At 35.0% G+C, this 12,693-nt stretch overlaps 1 protein-coding gene across 5 annotated transcripts in view; it reads right to left on the bottom strand.

The window, feature by feature from the left end:
* The window catches only part of Cntln (centlein, centrosomal protein), a gene marked incomplete at its 5' end in the record, with an annotated part of 307,086 nt that overhangs the window by 17,600 nt on the left and 276,793 nt on the right, over positions 1 to 12,693 (bottom strand). For 4 of the 5 annotated variants that reach the window (XM_013516378.1, XM_013516379.1, XM_013516380.1 and 1 more), the window contains 1 exon segment: positions 101 to 286. In XM_013516378.1, coding sequence (XP_013371832.1) covers positions 101 to 286 — 186 coding nt within the window. 5 annotated transcript variants of the gene reach the window in all.

The raw sequence follows: 12,693 nt of genomic DNA, 5'->3' as shown, positions 1-12,693 counted from the left end.
TAGTCTTAACTGTGACATTCTAAGAATGATAAAACAAACAAAATAGGCACATAGCACATACTAAGCCCTTATTACCTAATGAGTCTTTCAAGGGCCTTACCACTTCGTCTTCTGTATCCAATAGTTCCGCTAGATCTGACCGCGAAATGTTCAGGATAGAAGCTGCCAAGCTCTGGGCTTTACGGGTTGAGGCTTTAGAAGCTTCTCTGTTTTTCTGCATTTTTTTAAGCTCTCTGATTTTTTGCCTTATCACACGGACATCATTTTGTAACTCTTTGACCAAAGCCTAAAACATTGAAAAGAACATGGGTTCATGTGGAAGTCATAATGAAGACAAAGTAGTCCTATCACAAAAATGTGAAAACAGTAGCAAATCATTTTTATTTGGGTTGTTCTGATTTTATTTCATGTAGAATATAATGGACTGCTCTCTACTTGCTGGTTTACAATAAAAACTGTTTTAAATGACCTCTTAACCAACTTGCTGGATCAACCAGAGCTCTCTGTCTTTCAGTCGTACTAACGTGTGTTGTTTGTATGATTATAGGCTACTTTTAATCATGACAAAGCACAGTTGACCTCATTCCAAAAATTAGTTGTATGTGTCCCTAAATATGTATAGGTTACTTGTAATAGGTTTTCACATAATTTAACTATTACTTAAACTGATAAAAGATGACTACAGAAAAGCTTATTTCTATTTTACTAAAACTGAATTAGAAATGCTTTGGAGGGACTTGAGAAAGACTAGGTAAACTTGTAATTAAATTATGTGCAGGCAAGATAATAATAATGGATTGGAAACACATCATAAAAAAGCTAGCACTGCCTCCCCAAAGTCTCTAAATTCCCCTTTGAGAAAAAAAAAAAATGCCTGCCCATAACACTTCCACATGTGCATTAGAAAAAGGTATTTTTTTGCTCCCAAAAGTAAATTTGCAAGTGAAAATATTCCATTTATTAATCACATGTTGAGCCAGAATTTATCAAATTTATTATGACATTAACCAACTATAAACACAAAAAGTACTCAGAAAACACAGACTGCTTGGTCTAACAAAGCAGGGGTCCAGTCCTTTCATCAGTTGGCAGCATGCTGCTGCTGGTGCTGACGACGACAATGACGACCACAACAGCTACTGCTGGCTGTCACAGTAACTTACTGAGCCTCCGAGTACGTAGGCATTATGCTAGATGTTTCACATGCTATCTCTACTCCTGGTAACTCTTTTAATTTTAGTATGTTAGTACATGTGTGTAGTACATAATGTTTACATTCCTTGTGGGAAGTTGGTACATATACATAACAAGTCTTAATTCCTTACTCTGGATGGACAGTTCTATGTCTCAGTTTATTTTATTTTATTTTTTTTTTTTGTTTTTTGTTTTTTTTGGTTTTTCTCCGGTACCGGGAACCGAACTCACGACCTTGCGCTTGCCAGGCAAGCGCTTTTGCCACTGAGCTAAATCCCCAGCCCTATGTCTCAGTTTATGGTTTATGAGTTGCAAGCACGTTAGATAGATATGTGGAGTGTTTTCATTCTTTTGTTATCTAGCTTAAATAATATAATAAAAATGGTGCTCATGTACCAATTTTGCACCTCTAGGATACATTGCTAGAAGTGAAACTGCTATACCAAAGAGTGTGTAAAACTTAAATTTAAAGCTTAAATAATTTAAAAATTTTCTGCTGCTTCCTCCAAGATACCACTAATTTTTAGTTCCAAAAAGAATTGATGAAAATACCTGTTTCTATACACCATTAACAAAATATCAATATAGAATTTTAGTGTGTTTTGTCTGGTTTTCACTGTATTTTAAATTTTTATTTCTCTTATTATAAATGAAGTTGACAATCATCCATATTGTACTATGAAGCAAGTGTAACCCATGATCTTTCCCTGCTATTTTCAGGTTCTATTTTTCCACAGTAAGTATAAGTTCGTATTTCTCCCAGTGATTTCACTAGTGGTTAGGTGAGTTTCTGGGGTTCTCATTCTGCTCTATTCCTTTTTTTTAGTAAAGCTTTGTACTGTAATTAGCAAGGCTGAGTAATAAATTTTAACATCTTTTAGGACTCCTGTTACTCTTTGCTTATTTTCCTTTGACACTCAGCTTGTCTTGATTGACCCCTCACCCCATTCTTACAGCTAATTTTATTTGAATCTTGCTTTAGATTATTTGTTTGGAGTATTTTAATGTATTAAAAGGCTGAGTCTTCCTAAACAAAGAACATAGTATTCCTTTCCATTTGTTTAAGTCTTTATTCTGCTTCTAAGCATCATTTTTTTTCAAAGCACAGTACCAACATTAACCCTCACAACACTGAAGGAGGTCAATATATCCTTTATTACAGTGCTCTCTCCATAAATTTAGGTTACTCCCAGGCATTTTATTTTATTTCACTTGGCCACTGATTATAGTTTTTATATACAAACACTTTTAACACTTAGCTTACTGAATTTCCTTTCCTATAATTTTTAAAATTGATTCCTCTTTAGTTTTTGCAATGTCAATTGTATCTGCAAAGACTGGTATTTTTATCTTCCTTAACTTGTTCTTCATTTTAGTGGTATTCTATTTCCTAGGAAACACTATAAGAGGTTTGAGTTGAGATAACCACATTTTAAGAAAGTGATTATTTGTATTTTATGTGTTTCTGAGAGAAATGGATACTAAATCGGCTTCCATCCATCCTAGCATTCATATAGTTTACTCTATTATTTTCCATCACAAATTTTCACTGATTATTAATAACCTTCTTAATACTGAGCTATTCTTGCATTTTTGAATAACATCCATTTTGTTATGGTATGTCATTTTTTGATGTACTGCTGGAAAATTTTGTAACGTATCTTTCTCTTCCCATATTGTATACTAGGTTTAGAAAATTGAATTTATTTTGTCATTATTGCTGTAGTAGCACTTACTTGGATTTGTCCTGGTGTTTGTTGCAGAAGGCATCTTTTTTTAATTTTAGCTGTTTATTTTTTATTAGTATATGTTTGCAGTCCATGGTGATTTCCTGTATTGTAGTGACTTTGTACATAGCGCATCTTAATTCTCCTTTGGGACCCTTCCCCTTCTACCTGTTTTGATTTGCTATTTGTTCAGGAATGAATTCTGATACATTATATATTCCTAGGAAATTATCCATTTTATTCAGACTTTCAAATTTATTTGTAGAGTTAGCTAAGTAATTTATAATTTTTTTCCTTGCATCTATGGCTATTTTCATGCATCACTTTTTTTTTGTATGCAGTGCTTTTGTTTCTCCTTAGGTAACTGAGAAAGCTGTTAGCTTTTAATTAGGTAAGCTTTATTGCTTTTTTCCATTTGAAAAAAAAACAATTGTATTAGTTCTATAAATTTTAATGCATTAGTTTCTATTTCTGTCTTTAGATTTAGTTTTCATGTTAGCTGAATGTTTATTTTCATGTCTTCTCATTAATTATACAAGCATAACATTTTTTTAAATTGCTGTTTAAAATGTATCCTACAGTCTCTAATCCTAATGTGTGATTACTCTAGTGACATTTTATAATCTGTTCAGATTTCCTCTTTAACCCAAGGCCTTTTAAAAAAAAATCTGACTCTTCTCTGATTTTGTAACTAACTCCAGTTTATTCCATTATTTGTACTATTTACAAATAGTACAAAGTTAACTTATTTATAAATATACCTATTAATATACTATTTATAGTACTAACAGAACATTATCTGTAGTATTTCTACCTTTCAGAATGGAGGTTTTCCCTGGTGAGTCTCAGGTTGGAATCCTAGACAGAGATGAAGATTCATGCGCAGGAGGTTGGGGGAATACCCTGTAAAAATCCTAGGGAAGCAGGTCCAGGTAAGGGAGAAGTTGAAGTGCATCATAGGTGTTTTATTTTTACTTTTTTTGTTTTTGTTTTTTTTTTCTGGTACCGGGAATTGAACCCACGACCTCGCACTTGCCAGGCAGGTGTTATGCCGCTGAGCTAAATCCCCAGCCTATTTTTACTTTTTGTTCTTTTTTTAAAGTCCAGAATCTTCACTAGAATACATCCAGTGCATGACACTTTACAGCAATCTTCTCTGGTTCAAATTATATTCTTTGAAGTCTATTCCTGAAAATTATTTTGGATTCAGCCTTTATAATGTATTTGTTTTATACTAATATTTTTTTAGACTCTTAATTGTACAGACATTGAATCTTTTTCATGTGCTCTATGAATCTTTTTTCCCAAAAACTACATTTTAAAAAAATACTAGACATAATTAGAAAGAAATAAAGCACACATACTTTAAAGTGTTATTTTAATGAGTTTGAACAGTTATATATGTCTGTATAATCACCAACCTGCTCAAGGTACAGGAATTTCTCTGATGTCTTTTCTCAGTTAATCCCTCCCACGCCCAGAAAGCAACTGTTCTGAATTATGATTTTAACTTATTTATTCTAAAATATTATATAAACTGAATATACTACATGTGTGTACTTTTATGTACATAGTTAACATGGTGTTTTGAAGACTTACTCATTTTGTTGCTTATAGCAGTAAGTTTGTGGGTTTTTTCAACTTACTGTTGAAGGTATACTTAATGCAGTAAGTAAGTTCAACATAGTAAGTGTACAATTTCATCAACTTCTATATGCACACACATTGAACCATCAAAATGTTTTTTTCTAGGATATTTATGTTTTCTTCCAGTTCCTTGCTTCTTCATCTGCCAATTTGCTTTCATCCGCTTCTATCCTCCTGCCACTTTCCCACTAAGTTGATACATTTATTTGCACCTTGCCCTGGTGATTTTTGTTTAAAAAATTGTATCATAAATAGTTTACCTCCTAGCAAAATATTTTCACTTGATCTATAGCAACCTAACCCCAGTGAAACTGGTTTTCCTGTCATTTGCTGTTCCTTTTCTTTCATCCCCTTTTATTCTAATATGTCTGTAAAGGTGTTATGCTGGTTTGCTTTCCAGGACTCATTTTGAGGGAGAAGACTAGAAGTTTTTCTTGCAAGTTACGTGGCAGAGGGGCCTGGGGTATGTTCCCGGCAAACAGAATTTTATATATGAATTTAAGAGGTTTTTTTTTCGTATTATATCATCTAGGCTATTTTTGTTTGTTTTGTTTGTTTACAAGTAAGTAATCTATATTCTTGGCTTCTATGAGAAAAGGTGTTTTTTGCAGAAAGACTTGTCTGTGGTATTTTCTACTCAGCTTTGCCTCCTCTTTTCTTTGAAAACAAACCAGTTCTAGGAGGTTAGTATCATGAACTATTTAAGCCCCATTCTGCTGTTGGAAATAAGGAATTTAGGATTTGTATCTCACGGCTTTTATCTTCAAAGAATGCATTTTTGCTGAATCTTTCAGAGATCCTGCAGCACTAAGTACCCTCTGTCTTCTTTCTTATCTCTGCTCTATCTTGCATAGTTCTGTCAGTCTTCCCAACTTTTGGCTTCTTTCTCACATACTTTGAAATACTGAGTTTTAGAGATATGATCTTGCTTTGTGGTAAAAAAAAAAAAAAAAAGGACAATTTTTTTTTTTTTAACCAGTCTTTTTGTTTGTCCCATATTTCTAAGAGAGAGAAGAGGGAATCCTTATTTTACCCCTCTACAGTCAAGCCAAAATTCTCCTAAGGGCATTTGGCCCTAATATTTATTTCAAACATGCAAAAAAGTTGGAAAAGCGTTCACTACACACATTCACCAACTAGATATTATCATTACCTTTTCCATTGCTTTGTCAAATATATATTCTTTCACCCATCTGAGTTTGCTGAAGTATTTTAAAGAAAATTAAACATACTGGTACAGTTCGCCTCTAAACTCCTCAGCATGTATACCATTAATTAAAGATGAATGTTTGAGTTCTTGCTATTTCTCAGGTAGAATTTACAGTGAAATGCTAAGACCTGGTTATATGGTTCAGTGAGCTTTTACAAATGAAAACCCGGGGTAAACGACACCCAGATTAAAGCACAGCTGCCTCACTCCAAATACTGCAATTATACCCCTCCCCACTCAATTCCCAGCCCCAGCCCTGAGGTGTCTGCGGTTCTCACTTGCATTCCTCTAATAACTTACAATGGTAAGCACCTTTTCGTGAACCTGTTGACCATTTTCATTTCTTCTTTGGATAAAGTTTCACTTAGGATTATTGCCTGGTTTTCATTTGGATTATTTGTGGCTTTGCTACTGAACTGTTTAAGTTCCTTATATATTTTCGATATTAGCCATTGGCAGATACATGGTTTACCAGTATTTTCTTCTATTTTCTGGTGCCTTTTAATTTTGTGAAATGTCCCCTTGCTGTGTAGAGGCCTTTTAGCTCCACTTACTTATTTCTGCTTTCATTGTTCAAGTTTTTGGTGTCACATTTTAAAAACTGCCGAGACCAATGTCAACGAATTTTCCCTCTGAGCCTTCTTTTTGGAATTGTAAGGTTTCAGGTATGATTTTAGGTTAAATTTAATCTACTTCTGGTTAAATTTTGGGAGTAGCTGTCTTTAGTTACTTTTTTTGTTGCTGAGACAAAATGTCTGACACCCAAAGTTAAAGGAGGGGGTGTTTAGCTCACACTTGGTGGAGGTTTCAGTCCTTTATCCATGGCTTCAAGGCAGGGTGGCACATGGCAGAAGGGCAATAGTTCATGGCGGGAGAAGACAGCAAAATCTATGAGGTAAAAAAACAATACTCTTTCTGTCCCTTATATTGTTTTGCAGACTACCCACCCTAGGGCAGGTGTAGCATTCACACCCTTAATCCTAGCCACAACTATGCTGAATCAATCTGTGGAGTGATTTACTAATCATGTACCCTTAATCCCTGCATCACACAATCTAGATGCAGCCACCTCTGAAAAGCTAGACCCCACGACTGCATGAGGCTTTCAGGGGACATCTAGACACAAGCTATAACAGTAGTGAAGGGTCTGATTTATTTGTTTTTTGTGACTATTTATTGAAGAGATTATCTTTTTAATATTATTAATTATTGTGCCATTGTCAAGCATTGATTGACCATTAATTCTGAACACTCTGTTTTGTTCTATTGGTCTATGTATCTATTTTTATACCAGTACCAGGCTGTTTGGATTACTATAGCTTTGTAATACAGTTTCAAATAAGAAAGTATAATATAATTTCAAATAAGACTTACTCTTCCTGTTCAACAATGCCTCTTCTGTTCAAGACTTTTTGCAGTTCCCAATGAATTTTTATCATTTTTTTCTACTTCTGTGAAAAAGTCATTGGACTTTTGAAAAAAATGTACTGTATCCACAGATGACTTTGGGAACTAAGACATATTATAAATATTAATTCTTCTAATCCATGAATATAAAATATCTCCATTTATTTGTGTCTTATTCAATATTGTTTCATCAACACATACTTTCCAGTAATCAGGTGTCTATTTACCTAAGTTTTGCTTTGTTTTCGTGGTGCTCTCGTTTATACTTTTTCAGTGTTTGCTGTTAGTGCACGGTCAGCCAGGTTCATTTCTTTCAGGCCCCTGACAGGCAGAATATCATGTCAGGGGGCACTTGGAGGATGGGAGACAGCAAGAACAAGAGAGCAAGAGTGAGGGAGCTGGGAAGAGACGGCAGGGGAGAAGGGCGAGGGAAGGGAGCGGAGGAGAGGTGAGAGGAGCGAAGCCTGTACTCCTAGGCTTCTTCCTTCTCCCCATTTTGCTCCATCTGGCTTCCCAGCCTACCGAATGGTGCCGTTCACTCCAGAATGGGTCTCTTCCTTCGGTTTGCTGCCCTACAGGCCAAATGTCTCTGAAAACCTCAAAACCACACTCGGAAGTAAGCTTTATTAATACCGTAGGTGTTTCTCAATACAATGAAGTTGATAAGCAAAATCAACCATCACAACTATCACACTGCTTTTACACCCAATTTGTTGAGTTTTTATCATGAAAGGATTTTGGATTTTTGTCAAATTATTTTCTACATCTGATTTTGTTATATCATTTTTATCTTTCATTCTGTTAATGTAGTATACCACACTTATTAATTTGCTTATGTTAGACTATCCTTGGATTACAGGGATGAGTCCCACTTGAACATGGTGTGTAGTATTTTTAACATGCTGTTAAAAATATTATTGCTGGACCTGTATGCTGAATACCATTTGCTTGCATTTTGTTGAGAACTTTTGCACCTATATTCACCAGTGATACTGGTCTGCAATATTCTTGTGTTGTCTGAAAGTGATTTTAGCATCGGCATAATAATGGCCTTGTAAATAAAATTTGGTAGGATTCCTTCCTCTTCAATTTTTTGGAAGAGTTTGAATGCTGTCACGAATTTTCTTCAAAGGTTAGGCAAAATTCACTAGGGAAGCCATGTGGTTTTAGTGTTTTCTTTTCTGGGAGGTTTTTGACTATTGATTCAATTAATTGCTTACTTTTTATCGATCTGTTCTGATTTTGTATATTTCTTTATGATTTGGCCTTTTGCAGGTTTTTTAGGAATTCATATTTATTACTGATTACCTAATGTGTTGGCATGTAGCAGTTCAGTGTCGGGATTTTATATTTCTGTGATATCAGCTGTAACAGCTCTTCTTTCAGTTACAACTTTGTGTGCTTGGCTCCTCTCTTCTTTGTTAGCTGGTCTGGCTAAAGGTATATCGATTTTGTTTATCTTTCAAAAAATTCAGTTCTTAGTTTTATTGATCTTCTATATTATTTTTTCTAATTTTTATCTGATTTATTTCTTCTCTGTTTTATTGTTTCCTTCCAATTTTGCACTTACTTTGTTATTGGACCTGTATGGATACATTTATAGGTTTTCTGTTTGGTCACTCTATTGTGAATGGGATACTAAAGTCCTCTACTATTACTGTACTGCTGTTTATTTCTCCTTTCAGTTGTATTAGGGTTTACTTTATAGATTTAGCTGCTCCAATGTTTGAGGCATATTTATAATTTTATAACCTGATGATACCTTTGCCTCCAATTCTCCTTTGAAAGTTTATTGTATAAAGTCTACACTGTCTAAATATGACCATCCATGCTCTCTTCAGATTGCCTTTCTATGGAATATCTTTATCCATCCCTGCAAGTTCAATCTATGTGTGTCATAAAAGCTAAACCAAGTCTTTTGTAGCTAGCACATTCCTGGGTCTTACTTTTTTATCCATTTAGTCTGTATACTTCAAGGAGTTTAATCTATTTACTTTAAAAGTAATTATAATAAGAATTAATTACTTTCATTTAAAAATTATTTTATCATGTCTTTATGCTTTCCTCCTCTCTTCTGTCTTCCTTTGTGATAGGACTTCTCACTGTTCATGACTTGATTCCTTTTTCTTAACCTTTTGTGTATCTACTTCAGATTTTCCTTTGCCAATACTTTAAAACTTACATATTTCTATCTTAACTGTTAACAAATTAACTTTGATCACATATGAAATTTCTGCACTCCTACTTTCTTCTCACATTTTAGATTCCTGATGTTATAATTTTATCTTTTTATATTTCCCTTTTAAAATTACTGTCATTATAGTTTATAATACTTTATAAAATTTTAAATCAGAGTTAAAGGTAATTTATTCAATACCATTACTACAGAATTCTAACTTTGATTCTATATTTGTCTTTGGTAATTAGTCTTTCATTTCAGCTTCAGAACTTTCTCTGGTATTCCTTGGAAGGAAGGCATGTCCAGTAGGCATTCACTCTGTTTAGTAGGTTGTTTTCCTCTTATCTCACCCAGGCATTGTTGGCGATAGTATTCCTGATTGTCAGTTTTTTTCTTTTCATATTTTGAATATACCACATTCTCCATGCTCTCCCGACCTGCAAGATTTCTGTTGTGAAATGCCTGGTCATCTAATGGGGCCTTCCTTTCCTATGATTATTCCTTTGTATGTGGTGAGTTACTTTTGTCATATTTCAACATTTCCTGGTTTTGATTTTTGACAATTTAATTGTGTGTCTTGTTGTACACCATGCTGTATTCAATCTTTTGGGGAACTCTGAGCTTAATGAACCTGCATGTCCCTTTCTCTCTCCATATTTGGGGAGTTTTCTATGTTTATTTCTTTAAATAGACTTTATACCTCTTTCTCACTCCTGTAACATTTCTCTAATGTATATATTGTTTAGTTTGACGATGCCCCCTAAGTCCTGTGGGTTTCACTGTTTTTCATCTGTTTTGCTCCTCTGACAGGTTATTTCAAATGACCTGCCTTTGAGTTCACTGAATCTTTCTTATGCTTGATCGAGTATGCTATTAAAGCTCTTTATTGATTTTTCAGTTTAGTCTTAGTATTCCTTACCTCTAGGATTTCTTTTTCACTGCTGGATATGTATGCTGGGGAACAGCTCGATCACTGAGCTTGTCCCCAACTACCTGCAAAGATTCATTTTATAAATGGCTTCTAATTCCCTGTTAAATTTCATATTTTGTTCATGTACTGCTTTCCTAATTTCATTGTCATGGTTTCTTGTAGTTGACTCATTCTTTAAGAGGACTAATCTAAATTACTATTCAGTTGGCAAATTTCCATTTCTTCAGGGTCAATTATTGGAGCTTTATTAATATTTTAATGATGTCGTTTTCCTGACTCTTCAAAATCTTGTATCCGTGCTTTGGTGTCTACACATTTGAGAAAGCAGCAACTTCTCTTACCCTTGATCAGTTTGATGCAGCAGGGACAGTCATTCTCTTAGTCCAACTTTTGGTTGTGGATGGGTCAGCAGGTAACATCTGTGCCTAAGAAATGCCTGTTGTCAAGTTCTCTGTTTGGGCAGAGATGCTGCCCATGCTGTGAATCAGGAAGGGCTGCTGACCGGGCACTGCTGTCACCCAAGATTACTGCTGGGTTCTATAACTACCTCTTGGTCAGGCAGGATCACAGGCTATGCTCCTTGGCCATGTGGTGCCAATTTGCAACTGGGCAGTACTACAGGGAAGGCTCCACAATCACACCTGGTTGTAGGAGGTAGAAGGCTATAGTCTCTGGTTAAGTGGTTTGCTAGCTAAAGTCTGTGCAGGGGGCTACACAACACCATGCTTCCTAATCAGGCAAGGGTAGAAAGCTAAGCACTGTGGACAGGTAGAATTATTGGCTGGGTTATTTGCTTGGCTGGGACTTCTGGCTTGGAGCTATTAATGTGTCCCTGGGCAGGCTGGGCAGACTACGGTTGAGTGGGGTGGTAGACTGAGCTCCATTAGTGAGCTGTGTTTCATGGTTTAGTAGGGTTGATGAGTTAGCTCCCTGACTAGGGTGGCCTAGGGTATATTCAAAAAGAAGGCCTAGGCTATGTGCTGAGCTAGATGGTGGTGGCTACCTGGGCTCCCTAGTTGGGTGAGGTCCAGGCTAACCTCTGATGAGATATCATTTTTCAACTTTTTAAAGAAACACATTATGCACAGTTTTTGAGGTGCCTATATATTTTTTCTTGACTCCACTTCCTTTGTTTCCTTTGCTAGGATCTTGAGTTGAAAGGTTAGGCTGAATTCCATAGATTTTCACTGTTTGTTCTGAAAGAGTTCATGAATTCACTTTTTATTTTCACCTTAATTATAAACCATATAGACTTGTTTGGTATTTCTAAGTAAATACAATTTGACTATTTATTTTGTCAAATTATATTATACTATATTCAGGTAAATAGCTAAAACATTTGTCTCTTTTTTGGTATTTTTATACTCTGTGGTTTAAGATATAAGTTTTTCCTGTGACTCTTCCAGATGCATTTCAAAAGAAAGTAGTTTTATACACATTTTGTCTCTGTGAATTATTGATATGAGTGTAGTATAGACTAATACTACAAGACAGTAAATATATGGATGGAATCATCAATATCTTTTTGTATTTCCATTGAATTTTATTTAACATATTGTCAGGCATATAAACATTCATGACTTGCATTTTCTTTGCAAACTCAATTTTTATCAAGAAAAAATAGTCCTTTCTGTCCTTTCCAATACTTAGGAATTGTCCCAACACCTGAAGACATTTTAAAACTAGTATTTTCCTGGTAGCACATCTCTACTTACAGCTGCCATACTTCCATTATTATAACTTATTACAAAAGCCAGCACTGTTCAGGAAATGGGCAGTAAGCCATCTCATATCCATTGTATTAGATCTAGTTTTCCACTCTTTATCAATGACCCTTTCTACTGCACATCATTTTGAGTATCTTTGCATTATTATGGATTACTTAGAATAGACTTCTGAGGAAGATTAGACTGTCAGGAAGGTGACAATTGGCTACTCAGATACTCTGGAGTCACCACTCCATCATGGTTTCTTGAAGACACAATATATTTTTTTGTTTTAATTGTGAAGAGTTTTTTCCTCATGGTGCTGGAAGTTCAAGGTAACAGGGCTGCACGAGGTAACGGCCTTTCTGGCAGAGTTGCAAAGTGGTGCAGGGCATCACATGGCAAGTGACAGGGAGCACACAAGGGCACGTGTGTTTCAACAGCTTTTTAAACGGTGGCACTGAGATATAATTTACATGGTCTAAAGCCTACCCACTTAAGGTAATGAATTTTTATTAGGAATTTTGAATACAGCTATAATTTCCTTTTTACTCCTATAAAAATCATATAAAATGTTGAACTGCATCACAGGACTGTTTAAAACCATATTTAAGAGATTAGATCAGTGTTAAACTATTAATAATTGTATATGTAAAAATAAAATTCTAATGCTCCAAAAATACTCTTACTAA

The sequence above is a fragment of the Chinchilla lanigera genome, unplaced genomic scaffold, assembly GCF_000276665.1.
Source record: "Chinchilla lanigera isolate Chin_1 unplaced genomic scaffold, ChiLan1.0 scaffold00033, whole genome shotgun sequence".
In the NCBI taxonomy this organism is placed as follows: Eukaryota; Metazoa; Chordata; class Mammalia; order Rodentia; family Chinchillidae; genus Chinchilla; species Chinchilla lanigera.
This window is presented reverse-complemented; position numbering and strand designations above follow the sequence as displayed.